Source organism: Prunus mume, linkage group LG5, assembly GCF_029339155.1.
Source record: "Prunus mume cultivar Tortuosa linkage group LG5, ASM2933915v1, whole genome shotgun sequence".
NCBI lineage: Eukaryota > Viridiplantae > Streptophyta > Magnoliopsida > Rosales > Rosaceae > Prunus > Prunus mume.
This window is the reverse complement of record NC_142702.1, coordinates 13,864,395-13,879,752: the sequence shown is the minus strand read 5'-3', so window position 1 is coordinate 13,879,752 and position 15,358 is coordinate 13,864,395. Positions and strand designations below refer to the sequence as shown.

The following is a 15,358-nucleotide window of genomic DNA, read 5'->3' as shown; positions in this document are numbered from 1 at the left end:
AAATCAGTCAAACAATTGGAAAAAATGGGAAAATGAAGCAGGCCAGGCCCTTCCATTTAACTTGTCTTGGGCTCAATCTAACGGACTCAGTTATTTATTCTGCCCTAATTACCCATTTACCCTCTGCAGAATGGTTGTCGGGTCGGGTGCGACCCGATGAGTATTGTGATTTTACCATTTACCCCCTGTTCAAGTTGAAATAATTACACACCTCCCGCCCTCTCACAGCTTTACCAATTAGAATGCTGCCACTCAACACTCGACAGTCGTTTTGTTTTTTCCTATTTATTTTGTATTTCCATTTTGGCTTCTTACTCTCTCGCTCAGTCAGCCTCACTGTGTTGTAGCAGTAGGGTTTTGAAAAACCCCGAAACCTAATCTCTCGTCCTCAGTTCAGGTAATTCTCTCCCTCTCTGTGCTTCTTTCGTTTTCCCAATTCTTAGGTGCTTCATTCTGACCCTCATTTCCAGATTTTTGCTTTTTTATCGCCATCTTTTGTGATTAGTCTGTTTGAGTTTACACATATCTTGTGGCAGTTTTAAATTCTTCAGTTCTCTGAAATTCATGTTTTTAATGTTGGGTTTTCTTGATATATCTCTCTTCTTATGTGGGTTGCTCTTGGCTTCTCTTGATGTTGATGTCTTTGGATTGTTTGCGTGCTTAAAACTGCGACCCTTTTGTACACACACATAAAACACACATGCTATGTTACTTTGTATATGTTGCTGATGCTCTATTTCTTCAATTAGTTACCAAAATCTGGCCCATATTAACTTGTGGCTATTTTAAAAATCATTCGGTTTATTTATTTATTTATTTTTTAGTACAAGCGATAGTCTAAAGTCTAAACTAGAGAGGGGAGGGGGATTTCTCACACACACACACACAATGAAGATGCCCCACCAGTCTCCAAGTCTAGCCCCTTTTTCCACTGGACTAGACCCCTATTGGCATCATTGGGTTAACTTCTCCGGCCTCTCTCTGCACTCGAAAATCCATGGAGCTAGACCATTGAGCTATTACGCTTTCTCCAAAGGTTGATTTAAGAAAAGATTCATTGTGCTACTTTATTATTGTGCTACTTTATTATTGTGTATTTTATTTATTTGTGATTTACCCCGTTTTCTTTGGGTTGTTGGAGCCCTCTTAGGTGAGAATTCTTGTTGGTGACTGTATGTTTTGCCAAGTTTCAAATAAATTGTAGGAAACAAAATAAGTTTTTTTTTTTGAACTCTCACAACATCAATTCAAAATTATAATAAACCAGAGTTTATAACTCTTGAAAAGTGAACTTACACTTCTATATTATGAACTTGTTTTAATACTCATATTTTGATTCTATTTTCAAGTTGCACGCAAATCATTCATGCCATATCCCCTACTGGTATATCCATGATAACTTCCTGAAGCACTGGGGCAACTTTTGGTTTCATTTGCTGGGGTTTTTGTTAATGTACAAAAGAAATTTTTGTGTAAGTTTCGACATTAATATTTCCCCTTATCTCCCTGTAGTCAATAGCATAAAGGTAGTATAAGATTTTCTTTCTTTTCCTTTCATCACCCATGATTTGTTTGAGCTTGCCATATTGAATGATGTGCTTGTGTATAATAGTACATTCAAGATCATTTTATTCTGAAAGGGAAAGTAAGACTTAGAGCCATGGTGATTGTGATGACGAGTCATCATTGTATATCTTTGAAACGTTACTTACCCAAATGATTAAAGTTATATATTTCTCCAGTTTGGTTCTTTTTAAAGTTCAGTGTTGGCTTCACTTGTCTTTCCTTACTACTTGATTTGTTGTATCTCAATCAATTCTTTTGTTTTTTGTTTGTCTTTGAATTTATTTTATTTTAATGATTCCTGACTACCATTGTTGTTCAGAGCATTTTTCGTCCTATTAATAATGTTGTCCTTCTGTTAAAATATAAAACAGATTCGTTATTAGAAGACCCAATTTTTGGACATTTGCATGTTGGATACCATTTGTGATTGAGAGACATAAGTATTCATGTAGTGCCTGTTTTGATCCTTTATTCTAATTACTTAGACATCATCCAAATATCCAAAATACAAATAAGATTTCACAAGTGGCAAATGAAATTTTTTTTTTTTTAATGTAATTTTTTTGTATTAAATTGTTATTGTCTATTTGTTCATTAGACATTTTTAAATGCAATGTTTCTGTATCTCACATAGCTTACCTGCATGTAGGTTTGAATTTCACAAGTGGCGAACTTTGTGAATGTAATGCATGCTATAAAGGGTGGCTGGGCAGGGCGTACATTTGCCCTGGCTAAAAACAATGAATCTGAAGGAAGGAAGTCCCGAATTCGGCGTTCAAAGGAGGAGAGGAAGGCAATGGTTGAATCCTTTATAAAAACGTAATCACATTATATGATTATAGTTTCTTTGTTCAAAATTGCTGCCGTTCTAACTTACTGAGAAAAGGATGTAAAAATCACTAATCTGTTAACCCATATAGTTCTGAAGAAATCTACTAAGATTATGGGCAGCAGTAATAAATTTGATCTTCTCCTGACCCTTTACACAGGATGATGAAATAAGAATGAATTCTATATGCCTGTATCAAATTATCTTAAATTGGAAGCTGTTGACCAAGCATTACCTCTCGTCCATTATGATTGTTTGTTTTTTGCACTACTTTATTCTTATTCAGCAGGATACCACTGCTTTTGGATGTCTTTAAGTCATGGTCCGTTTTCTACATCTGTGTTTATTGCTTCTGGATGAGCTTATGACCAACTTTGAAGATATATGCTTCCTTCCAATTGATTGCCACCCAAATTGTTTGACGTACAGTGCTTTGATATTTTTTATTTTACCTGTAAGAATAAAGAAAATTTATTCTGTCTGACCACTCTTTTAAGGACTTTTTATTTTTATGTTTCTCAAGTTCAGGTCAATGAACAGGAAAAGCTAATAGTAACCTTGATGTTTCATAGGAATAAAACATATAATTGTGTCGTACGTGCAATATTGTTTAGTTGGACCAATTTTTATAGGTATATGCAGTAGTACTGTTGCCTGTTATAAGCTTGAGGGACTATTAGGATATAATAGTGCCACTGTTGTATTTTCTTAGTCGTAAGATTTTTGAATATCTATTTTCCATTTGTGAATTTCTCAAGGAAGCAGATAACTGCAACCTGTTTAGTGATCTTGCTTACAGGTATCAGAAACTAAACAATGGGAGTTTCCCATCACTTAATCTGACCCACAAGGAAGTTGGCGGGTCTTTCTACACCGTACGAGAGATTGTCCGAGATATAATCCAGGAAAATAGAGTGCTGGGTCCTGCTAAGTTTACTGCAGAGGAGCGGACCATTGATCATTTCTTGGAACAAAATCCATTGGGTTCCATCGCTACAGAACCACCAAATACTCTGTCAATATCATTAAATCAATCTCAGTTTATCTCCAATCAAAATCAGGGTAGAATTGAAGAACTGGTTTTCACATCGGATGGGCATTTAGCTACACTTGAACGTCAGAATTTTGACAATGGGAAAATCATCAATGGTACTCAAGTTGAAGTGAATAACAAAGAGTTTGAACTGAAAAGTACAGAGTTACGAGTAAAAGGACCAGTGGAAACAGAGAAGAATGTTGCTGAAGAATCTGTAGTTCATAATGGGGATTGTATTGGGCCTGAATATCAGATGGTTGACAATGGATTAATCAATGGTAACCAGGTAGATCTGAAAGACAAAAAAACTGAGGAACTGACATGTACAGAGCTACAAACAATTGAACCTTTGGAAGCAGAGAAGAATGTTGAAGAAGTTCCGGAAACATCTAGGTCTAAAGTGACTCCTATAGCAGCGGATGTGATAGTGGAGACATTTCCATTAAAGCCGGCTAATGAGAAAAGTGAGAGCTTGGATGGAAGGTTACAAGAAGTAACCAATTTGGCTATACCTACCAAGGATCGAGTAGAGGAGAATCTTTCAAGTCCATTGCTTGAGAACAATTCCGGCTCACTGGATGAGGAAGCATTAGGAAATGCCAGAGATCCATCACTTGAAAGCTCAAATTGCTCAACCTTTAACGATGGTGTTGTGCGTGAAAAAGGAAGCACAGACCTTAATGTCAAGGCACCTCATAAAGATGTTCCGACATCTGAGATCTTAGAACAAAGTCAGCTGACCGCTGGGCCTAAGGTAGTTTTATATTGAATGTCTATAGATTTTTCATAATTGTTCTCTTAATTATTAATATATAATTAAAAACGAAGTGTCAATATGGTCATGTATTTGCATTCTTGCAATTCATGATTGGTTGTGCCCTCAATTTTAATATTGTTAGTCTAGTTCTAGTAATGATGTTAACACTGCTGGTTGGAATTTGCTTCAACATTGTCTCTTAGATTGATAGTAAGGATTCAATTATCCATACCATATTGAGTGCAGAATTCTCTTTTGCTCTTAACAATAGTTGCTTTTGTTCAAATCATGTTGGAGTAGAAATTTCAGCTTCAAACTATTGTTACTGCATTTTTACAGGCTATCAAAGCTCCAGATAGCTTACATACGAACAATATAAATGGTACCGGTGGTGGTAGCGAGCTGTCAAAAACCAAAGAGGTGCTTGTGATTGAAGACGAAGTTGATGTTCAATCCAGCGGCAGCTTGCAGAAAGGAAGCAGCCCAACTTTAGACAGAATTAATCTGTAAGTATATGTTGTAAACCAACGGAGTGTTTGTTTTTCACTTACAGAACTAGGCAATTTAACATTCTTGTTTAGGATCATTAATTTGCCTGGTCGATTGTTTCTCTTGGCAGTGAATCATGGGAAGGGAGATCTAAAAAGTCGGCAAAACCAGAAGGTAACCCACTTTGGGATGTATTTAAAGCGTTTATAGACGCGTTTGTGAAATTTTGGTCTGAATGAACTTAAAGAGTGTAGTTTCAGTTTTTGTTACTGGTGAGTGAAACAAGGAGTTCTGTACCTGCCAGAGTAATTTGTGATTTCACTTGGGTTAATTGTGTGGTCTTTCATTAGACTGGTTTTCTCCTTTCCCATACTTAACATGACTCAAACATCTCTTCATCTTTCCATCTGTAAATATATTTCTTCTTTTTTTGTATCATGGCATCAGCTCTTCTACCAATTACCTCCTGAACAACGTTACTATATGCAAAAAATTCAAATCAACGTTACTATATGCAAAAATTTCGAACTTTCTGTGGCAACCACGTTTGATCGAAAATGAAGATTATCAGGCTGATGAGTTTAGATTGTGCTATAATTGTGAGTAAAATTCCTTATAAAATAATTACTCTGCGTTCTTTACATGTATGGTTCTGTTTTAGGTTTTTAGCACTTTCACTCGAAGTTACACATCCTTACACTTTACAAGAATTAAACTGGTTTCGAAACAAAACTAAATAGTTCTCTTATGCCTCTACTCAGTCGAGGCTGGTTAAACCTAACTATCGGTACACTAGGAAAATCATCCAAAAACTCCATAATGTCAGAAACAATGCTAGGACTGAAAGATAAAAAGCTGATTTCTGTAAATTTATTTTGTCACGGTCCATATTCAGCCTAAACTAAATCCAAAGAGGTGAGCTTTATTTTACATGATCAAGCAATTAAGCCTTCAAGTCTGTTTCAGTAACTTCTTGTATTGGATTTAAATCCAACTTTTTAAACGCAAAAACAGAATTTGAGTTCAAAATTCAAAAAATTTGTTTGGTAGATCTAGTTTTGAAAATCTGAACTCAAAAATAACTTAAAAACGCCCAAATACTTGAAAACATAAAAAAAAAAATCTGCTTTTTAGATTTTTTTTATTTATAAAAACTGTTTTCAAATTGGATACCAAACAAGTTTTTGAGTTTTAAAACATGGATTTTAGAACTCCTTGTTTTTAAAGTTTTTAAGTTCCCTATTTGAATAGAATACCAAACAAGTTTTTGAATCTTGACGTTATTTTGAGAACTTCTTGTTTTTAAGAAAAATCAAAGTTTTGAGTTCCCCACTTGAATAGGATACTAAACACCCCTATAGCTTTCCAACTACCGGGATATGCGAAGAGAACTAAATCAAACTTCTAAATCTGAACATGAACACTTCCATTTCCGTTACTTACAACACAGAGCTTTAAAAATTCCTGCTACAAGACATAATTACATAACTTCCATTTACAGTCTTCAAGTATGGTGGCAAGCTAAAAGCTCCAAAAAAAAATTTAGACAACAAAAATACCCTTGTAATTTAAATAATACTAATTCCCTTAGATTCATGGTTAGGCCTAAGGATTGCGTGACATTTTTTCTTACTACTAACCACCATTTTTTTTTTTACTTTTGCTCTCTTTGTTACAAACCGAAGATGATTAAACTCTCTAGATATGATAACATATGACATATACATGGGTCTTTCAATTCAAGTAATGTTTTCAAGAAAATAACATCTATGGCTTTCAAATGAACCGCTCAGGTCAGACCAAAAATAAAACATAAATGTTCTTATTGTTGCTATAAGAGGTCGGGATCAAATCTCTTCTTATTTCCCTTCTTTAGGGTAGGGTGAATTAAGGAGTACTGAAAAGAAACAAGTTCAAAATATTTAAGTGACATGGTCCAAAATGAAGTAGTTTTGGCTGGGTCTTTTAAAAAACAAAAAGACCTCGCGTGCCTGCCTGCTACCCAACAGGCAAGACAAGCTTCACTCAGAAAATTACACAAACATCTGATGGGCATTCCTGCCCAGCCAACCAAAGATGCAAAGGTTAATATCCCCGATTGCCATGGGGTTTTCCAACGATGGGAGGTGCAGCTACACCACATTGCGCCTATGTGGTTCAGACAATGGTGACAAAGGATAATTCTTACTTTGAGCTGTTAAGTCATAGAAGTGATGAAATCTCATTGAGGTGGTCATTTTGAGCTGTTAACAAATTCTCCACATAATAGCTCTAGGTTATTTAGGGCCTGTTTGGTATTCAATTTGAATCCAACTTTTTAAACTCAAAAACAGAATTTGAGTCTAAAACAAAGAAAACCTGTTTGGTAACCCTGTTTTTAAAAACTCAAACTCAAGAACAACCAAAAAACACCCCAATTATTAAAAACAAAAAATATCTGCTTTTTCAATTTTTTTCTAACAACCCACAAGTTCTCAAATTTTTAAGATTTGAAAACAGTTTTCAAGTTGCATACCAAACAAGTTTTTGAATCTTAAAAATAGATTTAAGAACTCCTTTTTTTTAAGAAAAATCAAAGTTTTTTAGTTCCCTATTTGAATAAGACACTAAATGCCCCCTTAGTAATTGGGATTTTTAGTTTTTATTTTATTTATATATTGGGTTAGACCTCATTGACGGGATAAATTTAGTCTTTAATATGAAGCATTCGTACAACTGCAATGCATAAGGACTATAAATATTTTCAAGTAATTGATAGTTTCTTTTTTTCATTTAAAGGGAAATCCTGTTCTCCAACAAAAAAGATTTGAGAATTAACATATATTTCATAATCCTCATAAAGCGGAAAGAAAAACCCACAATACACTAAATGAACACAACGAGTAAGAAGTGTGGCAAGCTAAGGGCCTGTTTGGTATTCAACTTGAATCCAACTTTTTAAACTCAAAAACATAATTTGAGTACAAAACAAAGAAAACATGTTTGGTAACTCTATTTTTAAAAACTCAAACTCAAGAACAATTAAAAAACACCATAATTATTAAAAACAAAAAATATCTGTTTTTTCAGTTTTTTTTTCCAACAACCCACAAGTTCTCAAATTTTTAAGATTTAAAAACAGTTTTCCAGTTGCATACCAAACAAGTTTTTGAATCTTAAAAATAGATTTAAGAACTCCTTGTTTTTAAGAAAAATCAAAGTTTTTGAATTCCCTATTTGAATAGGATACCAAACACCCCCTAAGGGCATTTTGGTATTCTACTTGAATCCAAAATTTTAAATTTAAAAACAGTATTTGAGTCCAAGACCCAAAAAAATTTGTTTGTTATGCTCAGTTTTGAAAACCCAAACTAAAAAAATACATAAACACTTCAAAACAAAAACAAAAACATGTTTTTCTTTAGAAGCATTTTCTAGAAACAGTTTTTAAGTTGCATACCAAACAAGTTTTTGAGTCATACAATGGATTTTAGAACTCCTTGTTTTTAAGAAAAATAATTTTTTTTGAATTTCTTACTTAAATAGGATACCAAACGCCCCTAAAAGAAAATGACTAGCCTGCCACGTCATAGACTCAGAGTAAAACAATTTCAAAAAAGAAAATATAATACATAAACCATGGTGTAGCGATCTCCAGAATCATTTGGACAGTAGTTGACTTATCTCTTCTCTATTTTTCCCCCCTTCTTTACATGATGACAATGGATAAAATCATTTTATAAATAATCGCATATCCCCGTTTTGAGCAAAGCAAGAGAGCAGATATCGATACATCATTCATGCATGCAGACAGTAATAGATATATATATTATTAATTCATAAATAATAACTACTCCATTAATGTGAAAAAGTACAAATCACCACCTGAGATTTAAATTCTAATCCAGTCAAAAGCACTCAATAAATTAACTTTAATTAAATAAACCAAAAATAATTAGATAGAAGAAGGAACCCTGATTTCATATATAAAAAAAAGTATATATATATATATATATATCTATAGAAAGGTGTATTACTATATATATATACATATGTGTACATAAAAAGGTATAATACTATATTAAAAGGGGAGATAAAGACTGTAATTCTTAAGCATATATCCTTGACATGAAGAATAAAGTGGTGATTAACGAGGTCAGAGTTGGAATGTTGTTGTCTGATTTACCTCACGATAAAGCTTCCATAGGTTTGATCTTGATTTAACTCCATCTTATCTAGATGTATATTGTAAATGATGAAATGTATCTATAATTATATATATACGAGAGGCGATTATTAGGAGCATCAACTTTCTCTTTATACAAGCAATATTCGGTGAGGTAGAATCAAAACTCGACCACTCGACCAATGAAAGTTTACAAAAGCACAAGTATTACATAAAAACTTATACAATCCCTACATCAACCAACAATAAAAACACAAAATTTTGGATCTAAACACATCCGGATTTTAATTGTTAAGATACATGAACCATATCATGCACCATATTATTTTAATGAAATAAAATTTTGGAAATATCTGATGCGTGGTGAAAAGGAATATTATTTTGCATGTTAAAATATGTGATTAAAAAAATATATTTGGTTTATAGGGTAATGATTGACGGTGAAAACCAAGCAAGAGGGAGGGGACAGTTCACGTGTAAAGATGCAGTTTCATAAAAGGTTGGTGTTTGGTAAACTAATCCATACTTTTATTTTATTTTATTATTTAATATTTCTATATTTTTCTATTTCTTATTTTTATGGTATGAGAGAGAGAGAGAGAGAGAGAGAGAGAGATCTTTTTGGACAAAAGATCTTTTGGTAGATGGTAGATAAGCGTATTGAAGGCTCTTACATGGTATCCTATGCTGCTATACCATTATTTATATCTATATAAAATGCACCGTTTTGAGCGTTTGAGAGAGAGAGAGAGAGAGAGAGAGAGAGAGAGAGAGAGAGAGATTTGCTGTGTTTTTATTAGGTGTATATGTATCTTCATGTCTACGCGCAAATGGTGGAAGTGAGTGAGCAACATGCCAACATGTCTGCCAAAACAAAAGAACAACATGCCAACAAGGCACTCTACAAAGATGAGGCCAAAATTTTAATGGTACCTAAAAACCCAAAACAAAAAATTATTTTATTATGATTAAAAGCTACTTATATTGGTAGGTTCCATCTACCATCAAAGATAAAATATTTGAAAAAGTTGGTGGCCAAAAGCGCCATTTTTTTTTAATTTCTAGTTTTTATACGTAGGCATTGTATATGATATCTAATAAAGAAGTTGTCCGTAAATTGGAATAAATGCACTCCGAAATTTAGATAGGTATTTCATAGCACTTTCACTTCGATTTATATGGTCAAGAAATTATACATATATATATAATATAATATAAAAACTTAGTGAAATGAGATATATTTGTATATGTTTGATGTATTACAGGTTGTCTTTTGATGTATTTTATTATTGAATATAGGAGTGGTTTCAGTTCGGCAATTGACTCAAAATGACGAAACCGCATACCAACCGAGAGGGTGTGGTATGGCTAAAATCATGACCGCCCCCGAACCACTAAAGGGTGGTTACTGAGTGTTTCGGTGTTTGTCGAATGCTGTCATCTTTGGTTGGTTATTGCCACCACCAACACCACAACTAAACTCATCGTCATCTTCGACTATCCTGCAAACAAAGCAAACCCATAACTTAAAAAAGAATACTAAGATCCATAAATTCATCATGGATTAATCCCAATTCTTAAATCCTAGTCTAACGGCTATTATTAATACAAGTATAATTTAAAATATATACTTAATACTAACTATAAAGAAAGAAAAAAAATCACTTGGGCTCATAGTATTAAATATGGATATTATGCCATGCATTTTCTTCCAATTTTTTGTGATAAAATAATAGACACAATTGACTGAGTAAACATCTTCTAAAGTTTCAATAAAAATTTCCAAGTTTTTCTCACAATTTTAGTGATTTTTATTCAATTTTTATCGATATCGATATTTCCTCGATATATCCGTGTTTATGGACCACCGATATTTCCGAACCTCTCGATATTTTAGACCTTGCTTGAGCTAGACAGTGTATAGGTCCATCTTTGATCATAAAAACCCATACTCATCAATTTTACAAATTCACCTTAGTTAATTATGAATATTTTTTTTAACTCCTAAATTATATTGGTAAACCACTTAATTTTATATATATATATATATATTTTCATATCTCAGTTCTTTTTGGAAAGTTAAAAAGATAATATAGTATGTTAGTCATACATCAGTTGTGAGATGTCTTCAGGGATGGTTTCGGCCATATTTTTCTGCAAATATAGTTATACTTTGGTCGGTACATTTCGCTAAAAAAAAGAAAAAAAGAAAAAAGAAAAGAAGGGTGCTATTTAGTTATTAAAAAGAAAAAATAAATAATTGCGGATTATTAAAAAGCTCACCATGGAACATGAATATCGTGCGGTTAGCCAAAAAGCAAAAACTGAACATGAATATCGTGCCATACCCACTTTGGTTGAGTGTGGGATGCACTCTCCTCCAGAGCGCGTTGATTATAATTTAAGCTTTAGAATTACGACCTTTTGCCATTAACGTAATATTTACGTTAAATATGTCGATCCAAAACAAAAGCGAAAAATAAAAATAAAAATAAAAAAGACACAAAAAAGCAAGGAGAATGAGATCTGACTCCCAAGACCTTGGCCATAAAACCTCACAGCTTCTCGTACAACTACATTAAATTTCTAATTATTACGGACCTTTGTTTTTCTTCGGTTGATATATCGATATATCTTTTACTTCGGTATTTTTTTTTTGAGTATGTTTACTTATTTAGAATGGAAAAGTAAGAAATCGGGAAATTTAGGAGCAGAGAAAGTAAGTAATAAGTAATTGAACTCATATATTTTTAATAACCGTAAGAAAGTTATGAATTAGAATATCTTTATCTCTTCTCATATCCCTTTCCGATAAGTAAATATGATATCAATGCACAAAGTAGTAACATGTATGGTCCAAGTATGTAACTCATAGTATTCATTACGATATTAACACATTACCAAAACTTTCATAAGTATAGATAGGAAACGACAATAATGTTAACTTCAATCCCAAATATCTACCCAAAAAAGAAATTAAAGATCGACATTGACATCACAGAAATGGTGATAACCCTAAGCTCATCATCTGCATCTCTAAGCTGCCTGCATATACTTGTTGGTTATTAATTCAAATTTATTACCCAAAAGGACATCCCATAATCACTCCTCCCAGCTCAGCCACTTAAAAATAGAAACAAAAGGATATCATACGTGTCTAAATTTGTACACCCGCAATTATTTCTGAAACGCATGTAATCTTTTAACTGGATACGTGTCTCGCGAAGAGAGGGGAGGGGGGAGGGGTCATTTTCCTAAAGGAAACTGTGGCGCTAGTAGCTGAGAAGATAGAATAAAAGAAGCAGCAATGAGCTTTCTTTGTTTGTCTCTCTGCTGTATTACCTTCAAACGCACGCCTTCCCACTCTTTAACACGTTGTGATGAGCCCCCTTTACCCTCCCCATCCCAAAACCATAAATATATAATATCCCCACAAAAAAACCCACATCACACCAAAACACCTCTCTAAAATATATCTATTTTTCTTCCTCACCATCTCCATCTCCATCTCCATCTCCATCTTCATCTTCATCTTCAACCATGGCCACTGGTCTGGACTTCTGTCAAGACCTCCCAAATCCGAGATTCCTCACCATCAAAATCTCAACCCCAAAAGCCCAACAACCATTATCTCTCCATGACCATGATGCTCTCGATGAGGTCGCTCACGGCTGCCGCACGCCAACATCCAAAGAGCACAAAATTCCCACGGTTGTTACATGCCCGCCTGCACCTCGAAAGCCGGCCAGACGGGCGGCTTCCTCATGCAAGAGGAAGCTGCAATTCTTCGAGACGGCGAACCAGGATGAGGTCGAGGACTTTTTCAGATCGAGCTTTTTGAGTAATTCTCGTGCCAAGAGGAGCTGCCCCTGTACATAAACAAAGCTTCCACCGGTGCCAATTCAATTGAACGGGAACGGAACGGAGTATTAATTACTACACCGTTTTTCTTCTTCTTCTTCTTTCATAGTTTTTGGTTTCTGGGTTTATATATATATGGGATTTGTATGGTCCAAAACGTGAAAATTACGTTGATATAATTTGTATTACACGGTGGCTGATAAATTTATGCCGGTCGGTTGGGGAAGAAGAGAGAATTTCCAGGTTATATATTCAGAGAATTGGATCTGAATTATATAAATTTGTATGCCCTTCATCAATGTTCATGAGAGCATGAATTACATTCCTCCATAACCAATTGGTTTGTTTTGTTTGTACATGTTCTTTCTTCAATCAAGTGTTTTTCATTAATTTGATTTTGATCATTTCGGATTCATGTTCTTCATCTTCCTGCTGTTTCTTCTTAGTAATTTTTGTTTATATATTCAAAAGCATGATCTGCGTGGGGATGGTAGATGCGGGGTCGGTGTGATGATTGCTTGTTTGAGTTGGGTTGAAGGAAGGAGGACGACTTAGATTAATCATATAATTAAGGTAGCTTTTGATGGTTTTATTTGTTGCGTAATTAAATGGTTATTTGTTGGTTAAGAAGTTGGTTGATCTGCCCGACGTTTGACATTTTACACGTTTGAGTTGAGTGATTGACACGGCTTTGGGATCGATAAACTTGATTAACTAGCCTCTGTTTTTTTTTTTCCTTCTTAAGTTTCTTTTTTCTTTGCGTGCCTGATAGAGAGAGAGAGAGAGAGACTGACGGAGAGATTTGTACCCTTTTACAATCCCAAGAATGATGCAATATGGGATGTCATAAACAATACTAGTATAATTCAATGTATTTGTCTTTTGTCTCTTTTGACAAATCACAAATCACATCATTAATTTTACTCTAGGGTAATTTCCCTCTCCCTGTCTTCCCATCACTACACCCTACTTCAATAAAATGCTTATAAAACATTAATTTTACTCTAGGGTAATTTCCCTGCGGATTCCTTTGAATTTTTGGTGCTCTTCCACTTTTGGTAGATTTATGTCGATTTACTCATCTTTTTAGCAGATTTATTATCTCATATTTGGGCTCGCTCTGGTTTTGCCTCATCTTGTGAGGTTGCTCTTTGAGGTGCGGCTTGGTCATGGTAGATTTATTGCTCACTGCTGTGTTGAGGCCCTGGAGTAACTAGGTAGCGCTCTCTATGTCATGTCCCGAGGAAGATTAACGGTGATTGGTTTTTCTTTTGACGGCATTACTTTAGTTTTTTTTTTTTTTTTTTTGAGTGAGTTTGTTCAATCAAGTCCAAAAACTCTATGAGTTTTCTGTGTTTTTTCTCGTATGATTCCAGAAACTTAGTTGAGTTTGTTGGGTGTTCTTAGTCTCTTTAGGAGAGTCATGCTAGTTAGAACCTAGTTTTTGTCCTTACCTTTATTGGACTAGATTTAGAGAAATTATGGTGGTTGAGAGAAGTTATAGAAAAGTTATTTTCGAGAGTGATTATCTCCAGATCATTTCAGCTTTTCAGCTGGCTTAGGTCACTAGGAAAGTTTTACCCATGTATGCCTTATTGTTATTGGGATGGCCCTTTACAGTTGTAGTTGTATTGGTAATTTTATGCACTGCAATTCATGTCTGGCTTGTTCAAGCTTGTGGCCTTTATGCCGAAATTTTTTTGGCCTTATGAGGCCAGTACTGGATACATCTCGTGCGCTTGATGTTGCCTATGTGTTTCTATGTATATGGATTAACCATATGCTTCTATTTTTGTATTAACCATTTGTGCATATTTTTACCAGCCCTTGTGGCTTATAGTATTTGTACCTAATTTATGAATATAATCATCGTTTTCTCAATGTATATAAATATAAAATAAATAAAAACAAATCGATATAGAGACTACTGCTACAATTTAACCTTAAATTTACAGAACTTGAAAATGGAACTAAGCTTCAACGCATTCATTTAAAATACTTCATGGAAATGTAACAAAAGCCAAACAATAATTTCCCGATTCCTACTTTTTCAAATTTACGGTAAACTTTCTGTGGTCTGAATACTATAAATAGCTTATTTATCTATTTTACACCATCAACTGATTACTGATGATTATGTTGTACTTTAACCATCGAAGCTCAAAATGTAACTGAAAGCTCAGTCCTACTGACCTCCATGTCCCTCATCCAAATAATAAAAACCAATATTAATTGCCTCATCATTGTTAGCAGCAGTGCCCAAAATTTTCAGAAAGAGACCCCAAAAAAAAATATATATATATATATTTGTATCGAACTCTAATAAAAAAAAAATGTGGCCACGAATTTGATACATGTAACAATTTTATTTTTAATTTTTATCAAAAAAGAGAGGGAAAATTTTGAATAAATGACCTTTTTCGAATTCAAAAAGAAAAATATCTCTTATAAATGAAAATTTACCAATGCAAAAATTGCTCCAAAATACGAAATTGGCTGCTGACGGCTCATTAAAAGCTAAATTGGGATTAATTAGATAATTAAAATTAATTATTGGTTGATATAAGGCATATAGATCGATTAGGAAATATTCCCATGTGCCACTAGTATCTGGGAAAATAATGAATAATTTAAAATAAAATGCAAAGGGGCAGG

The 15,358-nt window shown here is 33.9% G+C and overlaps 2 protein-coding genes across 3 annotated transcripts; both read left to right on the top strand.

Moving 5' to 3' along the window:
- Window positions 1-232: 232 nt before the first annotated feature.
- LOC103331222 (DNA binding protein) lies at window positions 233-5,112 on the top strand. Of its 2 annotated transcripts, none has more exons than XM_008233838.3 (5): window positions 233-397; window positions 2,216-2,385; window positions 3,195-4,185; window positions 4,528-4,694; window positions 4,808-5,112. In XM_008233838.3, exons 2-5 carry the CDS (start codon window positions 2,252-2,254, stop codon window positions 4,914-4,916), a joined length of 1,401 nt encoding a protein of 466 aa, XP_008232060.2. In that variant the 5' UTR covers window positions 233-397; window positions 2,216-2,251; the 3' UTR covers window positions 4,917-5,112. The 2 variants fall into 2 exon arrangements, with proteins under 2 accessions (XP_008232060.2, XP_008232061.2); XM_008233839.3 differs by lacking the exon at window positions 233-397 and adding an exon at window positions 1,014-1,036.
- Window positions 5,113-12,174: 7,062 nt separating this feature from the next.
- On the top strand, window positions 12,175-13,107 carry SIM (cyclin-dependent protein kinase inhibitor). The gene has a single exon (XM_008233837.3). The coding sequence runs from the start codon at window positions 12,383-12,385 to the stop codon at window positions 12,719-12,721; it is 339 nt and encodes a 112-aa protein (XP_008232059.1). The 5' UTR covers window positions 12,175-12,382; the 3' UTR covers window positions 12,722-13,107.
- The last annotated feature ends 2,251 nt before the right edge of the window (window positions 13,108-15,358 follow it).